The following is a 15451-nucleotide window of genomic DNA, read 5'->3' on the forward strand; positions in this document are numbered from 1 at the left end:
CATGGTCCCTTGCAAAATATTCAACTTGATCCTCAATACAAGGGAAATACAAATCGAACCTATTTTTGACGACTGTTGCCCATCTTGCAACACTATGCTATGGCACAAAAAACGTCTTCTCACTCGAAAGGATAACATACCCAGGGTATTCAGCGTAATGGTGAGATATGGTTTTAATTTTTGTTTTTTTTTATGCCACTCAGTGCAAATGACATGCTATGAAAAAGATTTTCAGGGTTATATTAGAATACCTTGTCTCTGTTTCTGAGAAAAGCACACAAGTTGATTGGCTGACGGTTCTTTAAGTGAATGGCCGCGCCTAGTAAAACTAATGCATGCTCGTAATTTCAATTCTTTCTGGCAAAATTTGGAATTTGCTGATAAAGACATCAAGTCATGTGGCGTTACATCCACCTGAGGTTTATTAGGCTTTATACGGCCTTTGAGAAGAAGACTGCAGAACAAAGCAAGGTTTTATTGTCCGGATATTTGCTTCAAGCAACAAAACGTAATCATTTGACCTCATAAGAATAGCTCCAGCAGCGAAAAGCATTGCTAATCATTTCACGTCTCTGTCTCATTCTTTTCAAAATAAATGTTGATATATTTGCATTTTAATATGGCCAATATGCTATCCATATATTTTAAACATTAAATGAAATTATTTACAGTGTTTTTTTTAAACCACTTTTCATGCTAGAAAATACAAAATTGAACCAATAATGTAAATATTTCCAATTTTGATTCTTTTTAAATATACTGATGTGGCTATGGCTATGATTACATTGAATATAACTAAAAGCATCATAGTCGTAGCTGACACTATAAACACAGTATAATAAAATATTCAAATATTTTTAAGAAATGCACTGAATATCATTTGAAATCTCATTTTCTATCTGGAGTTGTGTTGTTCAGTCAGTCTTTCTGTTCAGGGTTCTTTAACACCATTCATTTCTATTTGCCTTAATGAGAAATGACTCTCCATACCTGTAGGGGGAGCCCTAGAGCAGCCAAAAAATAACATCAACTCCTTAATTTAAATTGCCTTATTGATTAAGGGGCATTTTTAGATGTATGCTCCCATGGCATCTCCCAAAGGCATAAAGAGTGTGTGCTTTCTTCAGGTGATTCATCCCTAATAAGACAAGAGATAGCGAGCTTTTCTATTGCACAAGCAGCTTTTTCCTCGCCGTCATTAAAGTCACGGGCTGGCTCAAGTGGAATGCCATATCGCTCTGCATAAGACGCGGCGTGTCTTCATTTGTCAGGCTGGTAGCGGGCGCGAGACAAACGAGCGAGCGCGTCTCAGGGGGCCCTCTGAGACCACAGTTGAGCGGCTGCTCACTGGAGCGTTTCTCATGCTAATGTCATGCTCTCCCAGTCTATCTGTCACCCCATTACGCTAACATCATTATGCACACTGGCCTGTCTGCGCCGTTGAAAAGAACAGAATCATTCCTGTCTCATTTTGAGGCAAATTGTTTGGGGAACATTTCTTTTTTATCCTGCTACTTGGCGTAATGGCAGGCCAATCATTTTTGCAAGGCTGCAGGTATGCAGATGAATGAGCAGCTATTTGAAAGGACTTTTTCTATTATTCATGAGAAGGGGGTAAAGGGGGTGATGTGTGTCACTTGTCAAACTTCATGTACGCTCTTACTTTAACATTTCTATTGACATTAGATGGAAACGGCTTTGTTATATCGGAATAATAGTCAACTTTAATATGAAAGGAACCATAAGCTACTTTCATAGGAACAATCCTAAAGACTTGAATTTTAATGTTATTATGGATGTAGTCGCTTTTGTTTTGCTACTTATTGCACAAGAGCAAGATGATTTTTCATACGAGTCCAGGTTTAGGTATCTAAAAAATGAAAAGCATGTCTCGGAGTAGATGCCACTGGCTAGCTTCCCATCTCTCCTCCTGACAATCAGCCCAAATGAAAAGCCCTTGTCCTCTGCTAAACAGACAAAATTCCAATTCTTCAGCTGTGTGGAAATCTAATACCCGAGCGTACATTGGCCTGCCAATCGAAAAGCTTCAATCAGCTCTGATAACCGAGGAGATAACCCTGACTTCCTCTTAATTGCCCCGGTGATGGTGCTTTCGCTGGGGCGCGTTGCCTCGGTGTCATCATTTGCACAACATTATGAATAGCTTCCTAAAAAAAAAAAAAATCTAATACTTTAATTATGCTTTCATATTGCTAATAGCGCCATTGTTGCCCAATTGAATGATAGCGATTATCCGCCGTTACGTGAACTTGTTTAAATGATATTTTACAGCCGCTTGATAAAATTGCCGCCCGAGGCAACGTAATGACAGACAGACAAAAGGCCACGCGCAAATTATCATAAACTATTAGCTTGTTTCCAAAAGGTTTTATGTTAATCTTTTAGCGCTTAAGTACCCTGCAATTAACATATCAGGAAGAGCTGCCTTCCAGCTAGGCTTGCAAATTGAAGTGCTCCAATTAAAAAAAAAAAAACTATTGAGATGCTAGGCCTTGAACGAGAAGAGGAGCTATCGTACTGAAGTGTGCTGGTATCTTCACTCAGAAAGAGAGAGAGGGCGATAGAGAGACAAAGAGTGATTGAAACAGAGAGCCAGATACCGTGAGAGTGTCTGTGATCAAGCATGTATAACAATACCATTATCTCTCTTGGGTGATGACATACGATGTCTCTTTCGGCTTCCCGTCTCTTTGTTTAACGGGTGCGAGCTGTACACGGGGCGGACTCTCATAGTCGCTCCTCTGATGGAACGCGTTTACATATCAAGCTAGCGAGCTAGTGATATGTAAATGTGACGCGTTGAAGGGAGAAGTGGTTCATTGTGGGCTCCTCTACACCGTTTAACCTAAACACAATTGGATCCGGCGAGCTAGCTTCTTGTAAAACCTCTGCTAGGTTAAAGCCTCAAAGGAGGCCCGTGCGTCTCCCACCGTGCATGTTTTATAAAGCCATTGATGTGCGTTGCTTTGCTCACACCGCTTACATGATGACATTTAAATGTTAATGTCGAGTAAAAGCTAGCTTGTTGGAAAACATGAAGTGGTGGCTGTCCTTCTAATCGATGTCATGCCCTAATTAAGTCTTCAGGTGCATCATTTATTTTGCATGAATGAATGAATGAATGCCTCCCTCAAATAGACTTGTGCTTTTTCCCATTGGGGATAAAAAAAAAGCAATATTGCCCAACTGTTGTGTGCATCCACGTTTATTTTACTGGAAGCTACAAGACTTATTTGTGCCTTGCAATCTGACTGTAATTATTGATAATGTTCACTCTCAGACATTCGAGTTATCCTTGAACTCTGTTGCTAACCAAAACAGCACTGCAAGTAAATATATTTACGATGTTTACATCTTGTCAGGGCTTAAACTTGTGTTTAAGCTGTTTGCCACAGCCAAGTGCACAAACTCTAAAGCAGATGTTGAAAGCTTTATAAAAACTAGTTTACGAGGTCTTAGTTTACGGACGTTTATTTATTTGACACTTTTGCCATGTTGTCAACCTTATCCGAAACACTTTGAACATGAACCTAAAGATTCTAAAACATTTTTTTTTAAAGGCAGAGAGAGCCCAAGTAGACATGGAAATAAGGGCCGCAGCCACCGAGAACCCGGATGACTCCAAATTCCTGCCTGTCAACCGCTCGAATTTATGGCTCTGAGATTACAAAGCTACCGAAACTATAAATTTAACTGATGGGCAGAATTATGCTCAGTGCTTCCTGCTCACCCCCTCAGTGACGCACACTAGCTTAGCACTGCGACAATGAGTGTGATTTACCACCGGGGGCGAGAGTGAAGAGTGTGTGTATGTATGTATGTATGTGTGTGTGTGTGTAGCAGTCAGGCCTCCCCTTGGCCCACGGCCTGGTGAATAAAACCCGCTTTAATTCACCCGCAAACGTGTCGCCATTAAACGACTAAGAATAGGGATTGCGGCTCGTAAATAGTCGCTGATTTACAAGCTCGCAACAAAGCGTGTGGGGCCGTCCAGGAAGGGAGAGAGAGGGAGATTGTTTGACAGGACGTTGTCAAGGGGAGAAAAAGGGAGGAAAAACACACACACACACAGAGGTTAGGCTAAATGTGTGTTAGTGTATCTCCTGCAGATGTGTCTGCTCTCTCGGCACGCTGTGACAGACAGAGGAGATAAAGTGGGAGAAGGGATGGAGGGAGGTAAAGAGAGCGGGAGCTGGCATGGCGCTGGCTAATTTATCTGGCTAAGAGACAGATTAAAGAGAGGGGAGAGTGAAACAAAGTTCCGCTGGCTTAATCAGCGGACAGCCCGCTAGCAGAGGACATGATAAATCAGAAGCCGGTGCTCCGATAGGGGATGGAGGCGGGAGGGACTCTCGCACTGGGAATAGCCGTAGCTCATGAACCGTGTGTGCTTGGAATCAATAGCGGCCGGCCGCTATTGTTTGAGCCAACATTGTTATACAGTAGCCTCTGCCGCTTTGTTCTGACGCTGTTATTTTTAGTGCGGCGTGTAAACAGGACAAAGGGACATGTTTTTGGGTTTTTTTCCCTTCCCTCTCTCAGTCTTCAGGTCTGACAGCAGAGAGGTTGCGGGGGTGGGCCCGAGTTAAGGGCGGTACCCAGGAACAGGAAAGGGGGTTTAGATATCCCGATGTCATTAGTTCAGCGGGGTCACATGTAGGCCAGCGGCGGCGTGATTACACCCTTTGATTTATCTGCTTTGGAGTCGGAACGCAGATAAATCTTGAGGCTCATCCCCGCCGTGGGATCTTGGACCGCCTGATAAACGGCCTAAGCTGAATAAACAAGCACCCCCGCAAACAACCGAGCCTCTGGTACACGATGAATAATTCATCCCTGTCGCAAGCGCGGTTAAACGTGGACATTTCCGCACATCTTAAATGGCAAAAGGTGCTAGCGTCATCGCTACCCGGACGCGTGAAATACTCGAGAGCCAGAGGTTTTGTTCCCGGCTGTAAACTTTATCCCCTCGCCCCCCTTGCCGCCGTCCTCTAGCGTTTTCACATAAATATGCTTTATGCAAATATGTCACGGGTTAGGCGGCTTCTGTGTAGACATTGGCCTGTCTGCCACTTTATGACAAAGTTTAAAATCCTCCATTACGGTGACCCCTGCAGTAAATTCACCGAGTGGAAAATTGCCCCCCGGCTCTCCTTGTCGGCGTGTAGACGCCATCACGAGTGCATTTTTAACTTAATTAATTGACCGTTTCTGTTGACATGAAATTTATGCCGTAATAATTTGCTGGCGTCGGATGCCGAGCGCAGGAAATGAGATATCCATCAGGACGCTCGTGTTCCGCCAGCGGCTAATACGGAGAGTTTGGGGATGTAGCGGCTGCTCCGTACGTACTGCAAAAAAGACATACATTGCTTTTGTAGTCATCTGACGTTTTACGGTCGAAGTCACAATCCTCCTCAATTTTCACGAGGTTAGCACATTGTCAATTTCGCGTCGTTACATAAGTTCATTCTGTTGGTTTGTTAGCATTTAGCAAGCTACTTCCCGGTTCGTGGAGAACGATGGACGACACAAATGTTCTATTCTATGTGGCCCGTATGATTTATCGAGATAGCGATGTCTTGAAGCAACTGAGGCACGACTTTTGAATTGTTGTGTCTCGAGAATAAGGTTCTAATGTCAGCCACAGACTGCATCAGGTACTGGAATTCTGCTCAAAAGGACTACTTTGGAATTGTACCGTAGTCACATACGCATCCCTTCGACTGATGCACTTGAAAACCTCTTGGTGAATTGTGCACAGTCGTGTATGTGCATATTTGAATATACAGAGCAGCCATTGCCTTCCTCGGGTGCTCTATGACAACAAAGACTTTGTGATTTATGGGCTGCAGTGAAGAAGGCAGAACTTGATGAGATTAAACAATTTCATAGCACGAGTGTTTCTCCGAGGGCCGTCTGATTTGTTGCACCGCCGCCGCCGCCGCCGCCGCCGCCTGTAAATCTCCTTTATATACCTGCGAGCACGCTCGGGGGGGAAAAGGGGCGCAATTACCGTTTAAAGGCAGCTACTTCTTTTGATTTTATTTTACCTGTTTTGTCTCCTCCGTCTGCGGCCGCTCACCTTGCCGAGTCCTTGTTGAAGTGGAGTAGGCGAAGAGGGCCTGCTGTTATCTCGCCTCTTGTGGCGTCTGGACGTACGAGCGGGCGAGGAGGGCGTGCATGGACGAGCAGGCAGAGGCACTCCATTTTCCGACGCATTGTTTGCCTGCTGCTCGCTTCCCTGTCTGCGTAAATGGAGTAGGGCAGGATGTAATTAGAGAGCCGGGCTTTGCTCCGTGCCATAAAGATGACATGGTGTAATGATACAGCTTACAGGCCCGCTGAGGGTTCTGTCTCGCCACGGAGGATCTGTGTGCTCGTTTGCCAGTGACTTATGATCAGTGTGCGAGATGACAGCGTTATCGCCGCCGCACGGAGACTCAGACATGGCAAAGGGGCGGAATCTCCCCGCCAAAGGTTGTCAGGGATTGGGAGCCAGCTATAGATAAATAGATAGCAAGCTCATCTTTGCTGAAATTGCACAAGATAATAATCCATATGCATACATATATTTATATTTATATTTATATTTATATTTATATTTATATTTATATTTATATTTATATTTATATTTATATTTATATTTATATTTATAGAATGTGTGTATATGTATATTTGGCTTGAGCCAAAATATTTTTCTTCCTTTTGTGATGGCATCTTGTCGAAGCTTTCTCAAGTAAAGAAAATCGGCGTCTTTTCGTAGCAGGGTTGCATCAGACGTGCACTTCACACAGGCGTCTTGAGTTTTGAGTTAAGCATTGCTAAGTAACCTTCACGTTTGACTCGTGTGAAGAGCTAATATCCTTTAAGTTCACGTGTCACTTTTTTTCCTTTTTAAGACTTTTTTCAGGCCCTCTTCAAATGTCTCCCCAGGTTCTAATTGCAAAGGAAATATCTGAGACAAGCCTGTGTGACAGGCCCGCTCCCGGAATACTCAATTATTAAACAGCCCACACTCCAGAAAACAGGCCCGATGTTAGCTGCAGAACTTAAACGGAAGAGAAAGGCTCATCATGTGTCACACGCCTGAGTTGCTGCATTTGTGGAGTGAAGATACACAAAAATATTTTTCTAAATGACTATTTAAAGTTGGGTCTGACAGACCTGCTTTTGGTGAGCGGTACTGCAAATACACAGTAAAAAAAAAATCTCTGGTTTTAGCCCAAGACACAATGCATACAATATTTTAGGTGAATCTATGATAAAAAAAAAAAAAGAAGTAAATAAAAGTTTAAAAATGTTGTGCCTTAAATCTATAGTTAGTCCAATTTTGAGTCAGATGACTTTGGGTCTGTTTGTGACCATCTGATAGAGATGATTGTATTTTTCAACCTCTGTTTTGTCAACGTGTTTTGCTTTCAGTTGAGATAAAGACGCAAATGATCATGGAGTCACATGGATTAGGTTTTAGTGTTACTTTCGCTAAGAATTCTGATTGCACAATATTGTCAGAAGCGTTTTGATTCCGACCTGAGTACATTGTGATGATGCAAAAAGCAGCACGTCTGAAACCTTTTTTTATTTTCTGCGCTTTAATTGTAGTTAAAATAAGCAAGTTCAGAACGAAGGTTAACCTAATCTGCCGCATCGGAACTGACAGAAAAGGTCAAATCGGACCAAAACAAGAAATAGCCCCAAGCTAATTGTGCTATTTACCTGTAACGCGGCCCTACATTTCCGCTTTAAATCACCTGAGCTTATTCCACAAGACTCCACAAAGAAAGGTCGAATGACTTTTAAAATTCTGCTTTGATGAAAAACAGTGCCTTGTTAACATCAGTGAGTCATGGCCGTGGATGATTAACGCCCAGCAGCACTCAACCTTTGACTCGTGGGGATGCGTGCTGTCACTGACGGTAGCTTGTGCCTCGGGTGAAACATCAAAACAGTTGCTCCTATGATCGCTGATCATATGATACTGTTAACCACTAAAGCATCATTGGAGTAGAACAGTTAATCATTAATAAATACACAGGCATTTTATCCTGCTAGAGCTAGCATCACGTTTATTGTTGCCGTCTTTTTTTTTTACTTGTACTACAATGGTTTAATTCTATTTTATGTCTGTCTGTCTATCCAGCTACGTATGTAGCAATTAAGCTCGCTAGAGGAGAAGCTGTGTCCATATGTGTAGCCTATGAAGTTGGAGGTAGCTTGTTTCCGCGTGACTGCTAGCTAGCTGTTGTAGCCTGGCTGTTTTCTCATAGAAGCGTCACCACTATTTGTCTCTTTGTCCATTTATTTTCTATACCCATCCACCATCATGCATCCAACAACCTACAAATGCAACACTAATTAAGTTAATATTAAGTATCTAACCACGCGATCATTTAATCTTGACATTAATTAATTTTTTTCTTTGAAAAGCGGTATGCTCAATCGGCAGGTATCTCGTAGTGTGGTTTGTATTTTTCATGGAATTACTGTGACTACAGTGAGATAGTATTTTCTTTTCCCATTGTTTATTCTCTTTAAAAAAAGTTCTTCTATTATTTCTCATCTCTCAAACTTTAAATGATACAAAAAAATCAAAGCCAAGCGGCGACATTAAACACTGACTCCAATGAGTTCACGACTGGCATCCCCTCTGATCCGTGGCGCGATCACAAGGCGGCAGCACTTTACACAGACGAGACGACAAACAAGAGTTTCGCGCCAAAGACGCCAAACAAGTAGTTTGATACAGACCCAAAGAGAAAACATATCAAAAGACATTTTTCTGCATGTCTTTTGCAAGTACAAAAAGCCCAAGTGGTGTCAGGAGAAAACAAAGCAGAAGGCTTGTTTTTTTGGCAACAATTGCTTTAAGCTACAAAAATCTCCTCCAGTCCCAAGCCTCCTCTCAATGTCAGCCCCCCTGCACCCCCTCTCTGGGCTCTGCCAGGCAGGACAAGGCCCTCCGTGCACTCTGATAGGTTGCAGGCTGATGCTTAGCAACAACATTCCTGTGCCCCAAGTAGCAGTAAGCCTCTGGCTGAACCCTTTCATGTGGCTGTCAGGCCACATTTATTTCCTTTTAGCACTTTGTCTACTTGTCCAGATGTATAAGGAGATAAAACAGCCTGCTGTTTACACCCCTCTCTCTCCCTCTGTAGCGCCGCTGTAATTAGATTGTATGGCCGCTCTGTCTTCAGCGGCGAGGTGAGCCCGGGTCGACGTGGGATTTGTCGGGATGAGCCGAGGTGCGCATCCGCTGCCTTAACTTCAAATAAGTTGAAAGCAAATGGATAACCTCTCTGAATGTTCTAAGCTCCTGTTTACACATCACCTTGGGATTAGGCACAATCATGCTGCCTGGGCTAGTTATGATGTCGCTATTAGCAGCTCATCATCCCAGAGTTGACATCATGTCGACTTCTTTAGACAGCCAACATTCAATCAAGTAGAGCACTCCGATCAGTTGTTTAAAAAATGCCCCGAAAACCTGAATTCATCCTGGTTTAATGTGGTACTGAATTTGTCATAACCTGCAGTGTACCATGTGATTAATCCCATTCACAAAACTTTGTGAGCAGTCATCTGAAATATTATTATACTTATAAATATTTTCTTGTATTCGTTGGTGAATAACATTTGTATCTTATCAACAAAGTCCAGCAGGTTATACGATATGATGCAAATCCAATTGCGATTATTTGGCCTCTGCAGAGTTTCTGATTCTTGATCACGCCTTTAAACATTTTCTAGACTTTTAATCATGACCCTAGCAAAACTTAAAAAAAGGGGAACCTTTAGAAAACACTCTAACCAAGTGCACGCACCATCAGCTAAGGTGTTTGTGTATGTTTGCCATGTATCTGCTTTGCCTCGCCTCGCCTCCAAAGCCTCCCCTGCCCTGCCTCATGGTGACACATTGGAAGTAATAATCACTATTGCCTCGGGCTTTATCAGCATTTATTCCCATCACAACACGGAAAAGGCGCCGACAAGACGAGCCCTGATGTGATGATGTATTATCCAGCGCGGGCCATCATCTTTCATGGTGACATCTAACAGCGCTTCCATTGCTTCTTCCTCCTCTCTGTCCAGCCTTTTATTAACACACACACAGTCCTCGCCTGTAAATTTGCAGCGTCTTGTCACGTGCTGTGGTGATAACTCACACCGCGTGGAGACAATAATGACGCGACCATTCAGCATATGCCCCGGGCCTGGCAAATTAAAACAATGCTCAGCTTGATGAGCAGACTAATCTGGACAGCAGAGAGAGGGAGGGAGGGAGAGAAAGAGAGTGGGTGAGGGAGAGGGAGCAAAGGAGTGTGTCAAATACACAACACAGCAGCACCTCCCTCTGTTCAGTGTAGGTACGACTGGAGAAGAAAGTGACGGCGGTGCACGACTTCTCAAAATGAGGTCCTCCTGCTCAATGTATAGACAACGGCACACACCCACACATTGTGTTTATTGGATCCGAGTTTGACTTGAACAACTTGAAAGCAATTCATTGTCATGCCCGAGCATTGCTGCTGTCCTGGGTTATTGACTGAAGTATATTAAGTGCAGGCAACCAGCAGAGAGGGGAGGATCAGTCCAAGGGGAATGGGGGGGGGGGCGCTGATTGATGTACTGTGGGTGGGGTGGAATCATCGCAGATAGGACGGGATGCGACGAGTAAAGCCGTTGAATGGGGTTGGTTCTTTTGATCAACGAGCGCGAGCGGAACGGGCAGTGTCGTGCAAGGAGCGCCGGCTGGGCAGGTGGCCGTCCTGAAAGCAAGGTGACTCCAGTCCCTTGGGAGTGAAAGTGTCGAGGGGGGGGAAGATGAGGCTCAATTTACCTCCTGCAGCATCCCACCGCAGGAGGTTTTGTGTGTGTGTGTGTGTGTGTGTGTGGTACTGCTAATAATGTGGCAACGAGGAAGATGACTAGCAGCCGGATTAAAGGCAGCTTTGTGATCTTTCAAGCGGGACAGGAAATGAAGCAAAGAAGGGGTGAGAATATAATCAGGATGCCTCTGAGGGGCATAACAGTGGAAAGTGGAGCCCCTATAATGTGGGACAAAGTTGTCGAAGAAAAAGAATAGGCCTCGGAAATCAAATAAAACATTTGAGCTTCAAGACAGCATATCTGGTTAAGATTTAATCAGCGTTTAGAGCAGGCGCTCCCCATCGTGGTGGCTACAGGTAGCCCAAGAGTAGACCACTATTCTAAAAATAGCATGCCAGGGATGGAGCATTGTGATTTTCTGGGAAGGTGTGATCATTTGAAAATGGAAAAAGAAATTCCAGAAATAATATTAGTTATTTTTTTGTGTCTCAATTATTATGAAAATAGATTAACATGAGCAGTGTCACAAACCTTGTTCATTGTTGGAAGTTCCTTTTTACTTTCTATCCAAAAGTATTAGTTCTCAGTGGGTACATTATGTTCTGACTTTGCCTATTTTTTTTTATTTTTTTTTTATTTATTAGTCATCCCATAGTTCCACACTGCTGCTTTTAAGATTTTGAGCCACTGCGGAGGTGCCAAGTTGCAGGTTCGCCGTCAAAACAGAGCTTCCATTTTCAGCCGCTTTCTTTCCAAATCAATCCACCGGCATGTGTGGAGCAAAGTCACTTTTTCTCCACGTTGATGTAATATGATACACATGCTGGCCCGACCTTAATGCTTTCAGAGATCCTATCTGAAAGCACATTTTTTGATCTGTTTCAATTCAACGTGCTCTTCTTGCCCATGATAAATATGGTTCCATTTAGCAGAGCGGGGCCGTTGCATTTCTCAAGGTTATGCATGGCCATGTAGAGGAACAACAATAAAAAAAAGCAGCACCAAAACCATCGCTAATATGTATTTGTCAGTTGAGTCTCTTGCTATGATTAAAGGCCCGGTGAATTCCTTTCTGCAGGAAAGGAAACTATTTCTGCAAAGGCATCAGATATGGCCATGTCATGATGAAGTACCTCCTCCGCTAGTTAAAAGGCTAAGGGAAGGAAGGAGGATGTTTTGGACCTTGAAAGTGCACCAAAGAACAAAAACACAACAAACTCTTGACCCGCTTTGGGGACATTACGTACTCAAAAGATTCTAAAGGCTGTTTTATGTTGGTTTGCTTCACTTTTCTGAGCTTTCAGGAACAATTCCATCAATTAAAAAAAAAAGCAAAGTGAAAATACTCCCTAGATTGTCAGATATTATTATCATTTACTATTATTATTATTATAACCGTAATTAAAAAAAGATGACAAAGAAGCTGAACATACTTGGAGTTGCTCCTCTAGAATCAGATTTGCTTACGGCTAACGTGAACTCCCACACGATGACTGCATTAGCTCCATGTTTTGTTTGACTTTTGCGACCTACTGTATTTTTCAAGCATGGTTACAATTTGTATCTGTCCAACATTAGGATATAAAAATCCTTTGAGCATCTGAACAGAATAAATCCGACTTGAAGTTTTGTTATGATGTTGAACTAGGACTGGCTTCTCCAACTATTTGACATGATGTCAAAAGCTGTCAAAGTCATTCTCATTAAAATAGTGCATTGCTTTTCTCCTCTCTGGTCTGGCAGCCGTTAAACGAAGGCGGATTTGAGAAGCGCTCTGTGCCCTACACACCTCTACCCCGAGGAGTCAGGGATGCTACAAACCACAAAGGTAAGGGCAAAACAAAAGACCTTTTTGACCTCGTAACCTTTTCAAGGCAGCCTGTTTTACACACAGGTATGTCATTAATAGCAACAGAATGAAATATGCATTGGTCAAAATCCAGGCCTGTGGATAATGTAAATAGAAGTTGTGACCGCAACAAAAGCAGAGAGTGGGAATCTATTGAACTTCAGTGAAATGAACGCATTCTATCTCCGATCTCATCTCATCAGTCTGATGTGGGAAGAAATCGGATTAATCCTCATTAAATCCTGTCCGAGCATACGTGCGGGAGCGTGGGAGCATCCTTGATTTGTTAGTACAAGACATTGATTACTTCTCATATTGACCCAAAGTACTCGACCATCCTTGTGTTTGGAAACATAACTTTTCTTCAGACTATTTTCAACTTCAAAGATCTTTTTGCCTTTACAAGCACTTGACTAGAAGAACATTAAAGGAAGGACAAGCGCTGGGCTACACAAAGAAGCCCAGTGTCCCTGCACACAAACCATTTATAGTGCCAAGGACAGATGAGTGTCATCCGATCCTGACTGGTAGAGCAGCTCTCGTCAGACCTAAGTCCTGTGCTTTGTCCAAGTCCGACCTGGCTAAGGAGTCCATTTAAAGGTGAAGACATCTGACAGATGCAATATTTTCCATTCTGTCTCGGATCTGAACACTAGTGACAGTTTCCATTTGTTTAGTCTTTTTTTCCTCGCGGCGCTGAAGCCTTCGATATTTTCTTGCGGTACTGCAGCCTTAGATAACACAGCCCTCATCTTCGCCCTCCCAAGTCAGCTTTGTCTGGCTGCTTCCGAGCCCATTGCTCTTCTTCCTAACTTATTTGTTTGACTTCAACATTTATCTGACGCCAAACCCAAACAAGTGGGATGTTTACACGAGTTCAATTTAAGATATAAACAATTTGGATGAGACCATATGCTGATGATTGTGTCGTTTTCACTGCGACACACTTTGTGCAGTTGTAGAATAAACAATGGGTGCCATCTGTGGGTTTCAAATATGGTCCATTTTTACACTTTAAGAAGCAGATCCACTTGCTTTTTAGTACGGAGTGAGGTTGCATTGTCTTGGTAGCGCTTCACTATGTATGCAACCTTCCCACGCTCCACTCCACACTGTCACCTGTATGCCAGAGGTAATTTCAGCTGCTTGCAGCTCCCAGAGGATGGCAGTACTGGCAGGACACAGCGCCCCTGGGACAAAAAGGGATGGAAAAAAGCAAGGACACAAGTCCAGAATAAGCACCTATCTTTGCTGGCTTGAGGAGTCAAACTGGAGGAGACAAGGCAGCGAGGAGACGTACAGGCAGGATTAAAAAGGAGATATGGAAGTGTTTGGCAGAGCGAGTCTGACACCGAACAAGAGGGAAAGATTAAGGGGAGACGAGAAGACGAGGGAAGCAGTCGGGATAGGACTTGGAAATCGGATGGAAGGAGACAAAAGACGCCGCCGAGGAGGTTGGTGGGGGGGGATCCGTAGTGTCTGCTTGAAGCAAAGTGGACTATGTGCTCTGGCAGAGGGGCCCGAGGATCCTCCACAACTGTCACCTTGACTCTGACTCCTAGGACTGCTCGCCATTGTCAAGTCCGCTCTAAATCTAACACTCCATAAGTGAGTCCCAGCCTGCGTGTCTCCATATTCGTATAAACTACTTTGCCTGATGCTACATGTCGTCGACTTGGATTTACGTTGCGCCATTCAGGTTTTTTTTTAGGGGATAGGTGCGTGCCTGTGACAGCCATTACAGTAGATCAGTGTGATTCCCACAGTAGCATTGGTGGGCAGCGAGCGGGGTAGCCAAAGTTTCATGTGTTAGCTTACCGCAGTCAAGTTATCCAATTAAGATTTAGGTTTTTAATCCACATATGATTAGCATTTATGCTTATTTTTGCCTGATCGTCTCCCAAAGATTACATCTTGGGACTTCAACACATTGAAATTTTCACTGATGTCAAACTAAAGGCTTGGGGGTCAGAGCATAGCAATTTATGTGGCTCTCAAAAGCAAATCATGTCAAGTTCCATGTTCATGACTCAAATTGCTACCAAAATTTCAAATTAGCATGTGAAATGAATAATAACGTTGAGATTTTGCAAGAATTCTTTTGTTACTCCTACAATATTTTGAGCAATGAAAATTCGCAATCCGTCACTTTGTTGTGCATACGCAACAATCGGCGACAATTCAACATTTATTCGGTGTCAGCGGCATAACAGCCCTCTGACTGCAAAGTGGCCCGTGATAAAAACGACTTTGACACCCCTCCTGTAGCGTATATTCAACCGTAGCTTTTCCACGTGTTGTGTGCAAAACAATATGGCAGCTCCCTTATTGTTAGTCAGCCTGTCACCTTCTATGGATGACTCGCAAGTTTATTTCACAGATCTAATTATAGTCGAACAAGTGAAACAGACCTTTCAGACTTGATTGATATATCCATGTGCGCCGGGGATATTTTAATAAAACGCCTTTCATTTCCTCCGTCTATATGTAAATAAATGTGGCTGGCGGGAGGAGTAGCTGCTTTCATACAGGTATCAGATTAAATTTGAGTAGGCCATTTCTCAACGGTGACAAGAGTAAATGAAAGGGATATCTTTGTACAAGGCGAGTAAACAGACAAGGAAGAATGCTTCAAATGCGCCTTACTGTATGAGCCCTGGGCCCCTTTAATCTTGTTGTTCTGGGCCAGCTTCCAGCTCCTTTGCATGGATGTATCTTAAATGGTGCACAACTGTTATTAAAATCCCAGGA

General features: G+C 43.3%; 1 protein-coding gene across 1 annotated transcript in view; it reads left to right on the forward strand.

Annotated features, from left to right (window-relative positions):
• lrmda (leucine rich melanocyte differentiation associated) overlaps positions 1-15451 on the forward strand; it is a 170758-nt gene that overhangs the window by 140373 nt on the left and 14934 nt on the right. Inside the window, exon 6 of the mRNA XM_061284817.1 lies at positions 12595-12679. Within this exon, the coding sequence (XP_061140801.1) occupies positions 12595-12679 (85 nt within the window). The remainder of the gene's footprint in view (positions 1-12594; positions 12680-15451) is intronic.

This window comes from Syngnathus typhle, linkage group LG8 (assembly GCF_033458585.1).
Source record: "Syngnathus typhle isolate RoL2023-S1 ecotype Sweden linkage group LG8, RoL_Styp_1.0, whole genome shotgun sequence".
NCBI lineage: Eukaryota > Metazoa > Chordata > Actinopteri > Syngnathiformes > Syngnathidae > Syngnathus > Syngnathus typhle.